This window comes from Lemur catta, chromosome 4 (assembly GCF_020740605.2).
Source record: "Lemur catta isolate mLemCat1 chromosome 4, mLemCat1.pri, whole genome shotgun sequence".
Taxonomy (NCBI): domain Eukaryota; kingdom Metazoa; phylum Chordata; class Mammalia; order Primates; family Lemuridae; genus Lemur; species Lemur catta.
Window position 1 is genome coordinate 23843167 of NC_059131.1, and position 6000 is coordinate 23849166.

Consider the following 6000-nt stretch of genomic DNA (forward strand, 5'->3'; position numbering starts at 1 on the left):
ACAGAAACACATGGAAACACATACTAAAAGAGCCTCCTTGTGGATAAGCAGGATATCAGTTTACTGGTAGTAAAAATGTCCCATTACAATTATTCTTTATTTTTTTTGTTCCTCAGGTGTTGGTGTCTGTCCAGTCCCTTATATTAGTAGCTGAGCCTTATTTTAATGAACCAGGATATGAACGGTCTAGAGGCACTCCCAGTGGCACACAGAGTTCTCGAGAATATGATGGAAACATTCGACAAGCAACGGTTAAGTGGGCAATGCTAGAACAAATCAGAAACCCTTCACCATGTTTTAAAGAGGTATGTTCAATCAAATTAGTGAAATACTTTATTAAAAACATTATAGAATATTGTTTGTTAGCATTATACTTGCCTTTAGAGTATCTGATATACTAAACTTTAGTTTTTAGAGTTAATCCTAAAAACTTAGTAATAATACAGTACAGATCAGGTTTAAAATTACCTATATCCTAAAAGATATCAGACTATATTTTGGAATATTTTTATTCCTTATTTTCATTAGTTAGCATTCTACTAGCAAACTATCTAAATATGTTACTAAAATATTCCTCATAGAAATATTTTTTGTTAAAGGTCAAGATACTTTCTAAGTTGGTCTTGCAAATAGATATTTTTGCCCCTATACTAATGTATATATGTGAATGCTAAGGAAAATACAGTTCTTTTCTTTATGAAAAAGTGGGATGATACTGAGTTTCTAAGACTGTCCTTATTACTCTCATGTGCTTTTTTAAACCATATCCTGAATTGTGGCTCTTCTCCTGTGCTTAGTTGTCTCTCCAGGTACTTTGCACCTGTCATATCAAATTACTTACGCATGGCATCTCGTTTTAACTGTCCTGAAATATTTCAGAGGAAATATTAGCATATTATTTGACAGAAAATTGATCTTTAAGCAGATATTATGCATGAATACTATGTAGTACTGTAACTGAAGTCCCCTTCTTCATCAGATAGCATTGATGAATGTGCACTGAAGGAATGTAAAAAGAACATTTCATATCTTGATTTTGTTATTACTAAGTGTATTTATCTGCCAGGGTCCTTTGGATGATAAATTTGGATATTTTATTTTTGCAGAGGCTTGACTTTTACCTTGAAATGCTGTGTGGGAAGTCGCTTTTCCTAATACAGGAAATATAAGCATTTTTTTTGTGCTCTGAAGCATAACATTCTATCTGTATTTAAGCCTGGCTTACTTATATTAAGTAATTCATTTTGCAACCGTATTGAATATCAACTGTTTTTAGGCACTGTGCTAAGGTGTGCAAACTCAAAGGTGAATAAAACTTAGTTCCTGCCCTTGAAAAACCTCTATTTCTCCTGTTGGAATCATACATTAATTATTTAGTACCCTTAATACTCAAATATTGTCTTTAGATATTTAAACTATTTGACAGTTCCACTTGGATGAATAACAGTCACCTCAAACTTAACACTGAAAAACTGAACTCTTAATTTTTCCTTCGTTCCCTCCCTGTAAATGATTCCATTTATATAATGTTGAAAAATGACCAAAACTAACTTATGCTTAAAGAAGTCAGGATCGTATATGCCTTTGGGTGAGGTTAGTGATGAAAGGAAACACGAGGGACTTCTGGCATATATGGTGATGTTCTGTTTATTATCTGAGTGGAGGTTACATTGGTGTGTTCACTGTGGGAAAATACATTCGATTGTACACATATGATTTCTGTATCTTTCTGTATATGTTAAACTTCAGTCTAAAAATGCATTAAAAATACTCAATTATAATTGGCTGGTTTAAGCATAAAATTTTTTTCTAAAGTGATAAATACATGGGACTCAAGAGTGGGGGAATGCCTTTTACAAAAAAGCAAATAAATATAATTTGAAACAATAATTCTTCTCATCCTTTAAAACCTAGCTTACATTAAAGAGGGCACTTGTCCATGAATGCTTTCCTGATTTTCCTAATCAGAAGTGACTCACTCCTTCTTAAACTCCCTGGGTTTTTTGTTTGTTTGTTGTTGTTTTTCTAAAGTATCTTTTCCTTGTGTGCTTACCTCCCATCTGGTTCCTGTGGTTATCTGGCTTCTTCATGTGAAGCTGTGTCGTACTTACTCCTCACTGGCATCAAACACACTGTTAAATGTAATAGGATCTTAATGGTGTTTTACATTCATTCCCAGGTCTTCCTAATGATTTTTTCTTTGTGTAGGTGTTACCTTCTTTTCTTTAGGTCAGATAAGCTCATTGAGCAATGCAGTAGCTCAACCAGAATACAAAATAATATTTACAAATTAATGTCTATTTTCTAATATAAATTTATCAGAAATAGAGTCTTACTATTACACAGCAAGAAATTTACTCAGTTTTTCAAAGATAGAATTTTGAAACGTCCCAAATATAAGCCACAGTTATTACAAGAAAATTTAACTTTATAAAATAAAATGCTACCCATAAATTAACCAGAAGATAAAATTAAAAGAGCAAGAATGAGTCCTTTTTTAGGGCTCCATTCTAATATCTGTGTGAATGCCTTTGACATTTAGAATATACTTATCTAGGTTTTCTTTGAGTTCTTTTTTAAAGACAGAAATGTTTCTGTTGTTAATACTTTTTGAATTCTTTTCTCTTGGTTACATGTTTATTTATATTCACCTTCTGAATATATTGCATTATATATGTCTTATGCTCCCTGAATAGGATTAATTGTTTGAGTGTCTCAGAGAGATTGGACATTCTTTTCTGCTATGGAACTGGGTATTTCAACACACGTCTGATAATCATGAGCCTGATTCTTCCCTGCTAATGATGTTGAGTTCACTAAATTGAGTTTTATGGACAGAGAAACATTGCAGTGTCATTTAAATTTCATCTCTTTGTAATGCTACATTCTGTATGTTTTAAATTCTGACCATAAACACTGCTTATTCCACTGCTTGTTTTTTCTCAAGGTTATACATAAACATTTTTACTTGAAAAGAGTTGAGATCATGGCCCAGTGTGAGGAGTGGATTGCAGATATCCAGCAGTACAGCAGTGATAAACGGGTAGGCAGGACTATGTCTCACCATGCAGCAGCTCTCAAGGTGAGTAAGCCTTGCTAACATTAGCCCTGTTGATAGCTTTAAAAGAAGAATTAGGTATTCATTGACAGAACCAGTTCACCAGAAGGTAAAGGGAGAGAGGGAATCAAAGAAACATAAAATTTATTTTTAAGTTCTGGGGACTAAATTATTACCCAAAAGTCTGTAGACATTTTTCTATGTCACCCTGACCTGAAAATCTCAATCTCTGGATGAATCCAAATTTATATCATTTCAACTATACCTTTGCTTTTCTACCATAGTCTAGAAAAGCATGCAGTTGTTCAGCTTGATTCCACAATAGTATCTACCACTTCACTGGGCCCTCAAAACTTTTCTTTGCTGGGCAGTGTTTTCACCTGTTGACCACAGTGGAAGGAAAATCAGGGCTAGAGGAATTTTGAGTTACCAGCATGTAAATATACTCTGAAACCTTACAGGTGGCTGCAAGGGTGTATCTGTTTTATCCTGTTTATCCTGTTTATATGTCTTATTCCTCCAGCCAGAATTTAGGCTCCATGAGCTCAGAGGTTTATCTTCCTTACTCTACTCATTGCCTTTATATTGTCAGTATTTAACACAGTGCCTCGTAAGTAAAAATTGTTCTGTAAATATTGGTTAGTTAATTTTCAGAGTCAGTTATCGATACAATGAAAGTCCTTGAAATGATATATAAGGTCATTTCCCACCAGAAAATTATAAACCAAAACTTTACATTCACAGACAACCAGCCACTCTCTATTAACATTAGTACATGCTTCTGTCAGTTGTAGTATGGAGTAAAACTTCTTTAATCTCTCTAGATCTTTTTTATTTGTTTTAAAAATTTTTTAATTCTAATAGTAAAATTATTTTTAAGGTTTATTCTGAACATTAAGTGAGAAAATTAGTGTGAAACACTTTGCAAACATTTTACAATAAGGCCTGATAATTACTTGTTTTCATTCACTAAAATAGCTGTGGATTTATTTTGACTTAGGGACTTGTCTTTCTCTCAAAAACATTTAGTCAGAGACAGTATATATGACAAGGGTTATTGTCTTTCATTTAAAAGAGTATATATATCAAATTAATGATGTCTTTAAGTGATCAGTAATACTGTTTCTGGAACGGATTGGGGGATGGGTAGGGTCTGTGGGTGTATTACTCAGGGCTTTACAGCAACATCAATTACTTTGAGGTTAGAGGTTCTTGCAAGTTTTGCTTACTGCCCCCTATATTAACTGTCCAACAGTGGCTTGCACAAGGAGGTGCTCAGTAAATATTTTTAGGCTTAATGCTTCAGATGTTGATAAAGCCCAACACCTCCCTCAAATGATGTTGTGCTAGAATCCCATGGTTTACAGTTCATCATACCAGTTATTTTCTCCTCCATAGCGTCACACTGCTCAGCTCCGTGAAGAGCTGCTGAAACTTCCTTGCCCCGAAGGCTTGGACCCTGACGCTGAGGATGCCTCAGAGGTGTGCAGGGCCACAGCAGGTGCTGAGGAGACTCTAATGCACGATCAGGTCAAACCCAGCAGCAGCAAAGAACTCCCCAGTGACTTCCAATTATGAGCTGCGTTGACGTGGATGTGGACTTCATAGACACAAAGGCTTCGAAGCACAAGCCAAATATGTCAATATTTGTATGTAAGAAACTAATTATGTAATAGATAATGAAACTGAAACTATACTATGCCCTTAAGGAGATCCAGTTTAATTCAAGGTGATCTTTTATTTACCTGTACAAGAGTGTAAACTTTTTTGTGCTTTTATTTTTCAATTGTGAGAACCACTGATTGGTATGTTCAACAAATTTGTGTATACAAAGAAATGGATAAATCACTGATATATAAGGGAAACTACCTTAGGAAAGAATGTTTACTGAATGTTTATTTTTTTTTTTTACTGTAGAGTGAGGGGTTGTTAACAAAGAATATATATTGGTCATTCTTACAACTACTATTTAAAGTCAGCAACTTTTCACTGAATTTGATAGATTTTATGTTTGGCCATATCTTCATGCTCATATTTGATTTCTGAAGACCTCCTACATACACTTCAATAAAAGTTAAATGGACATCCTCCCTCTTTTTTGATTTACTGGTACATTTTTAAAATAATAAATCTGCCATAAAATGCATTATAGCTGGAGACTTGCACTTGTATGGATGAATTTATTACATTCAACATATTTAATTTTATGCCTTCTAATTCTAAGACACAGAAAAAAATAAATGAACATGATTTTATTCTATGCCAACATTTGGGCCTCTGAATGTATCTGTTATTTGAATTTAAGTATATGAAAAGGAATGGTCAATTTGAAAAGTCACTCTAAACTGATTTTTTTTTTTCCCTAAAGGGCTCCTTTTTTTCTGGATTACCTGGTTTTATTACTAAAGTCACATGTATGTATTAAACATTGAGGCTCTGTAGAGGAGAGAGGATGTACCTCTCTGGTGCTGTTACAGTACATTCTGTACTTGCCATACAGTCTCATTTTCATGCAAATTCTTCCTAGAGCCAAATAAATAAAGACTTAGGTGAATTAGTATGTCTTGTTTCTAAAACACTTTGCCATGGCGTGAAATGCTATCTTTACAAAGAACTGGACACTTTCAAGACCTAAGCATGGGAGAACAAAGGATGTTTTCCCCAAGACTAATTACCGCAAAGAAAAGGCTAAGGTGATCCTTGCCAGTATTTATATAAAATAAAGTGGTGTGTGGGAACCCTGAAATCTAGTGCTGACCAGGAGAAACTGTACTCTAAACAGTGAGTTGCTCCCTAAAGAAAAAGGGGATTCAGGGGAAACTCTTTCATGTACAATGTACAGAGCTCCTTCAAGCACAGATAAAGGAAGAACAAACAGTAGTATGTGAATAGGAAATCAAAGGTTCTAAAACACATAGCATCAGGTCTAGTGAGTAGTGAGC

At 34.4% G+C, this 6000-nt stretch overlaps 1 protein-coding gene across 3 annotated transcripts in view; it reads left to right on the forward strand.

Moving 5' to 3' along the window:
- Window positions 1–5612, forward strand: part of BIRC6 (baculoviral IAP repeat containing 6) — a 207505-nt gene extending 201893 nt beyond the window's left edge. For all 3 annotated transcript variants that reach the window (XM_045549348.1, XM_045549350.1, XM_045549349.1), the window contains 3 exons: window positions 117–305; window positions 2948–3082; window positions 4457–5612. In XM_045549348.1, coding sequence (XP_045405304.1) covers window positions 117–305; window positions 2948–3082; window positions 4457–4636 — 504 coding nt within the window. In that variant the 3' untranslated portion in view covers window positions 4637–5612. The remainder of the gene's footprint in view (window positions 1–116; window positions 306–2947; window positions 3083–4456) is intronic.
- The last annotated feature ends 388 nt before the right edge of the window (window positions 5613–6000 follow it).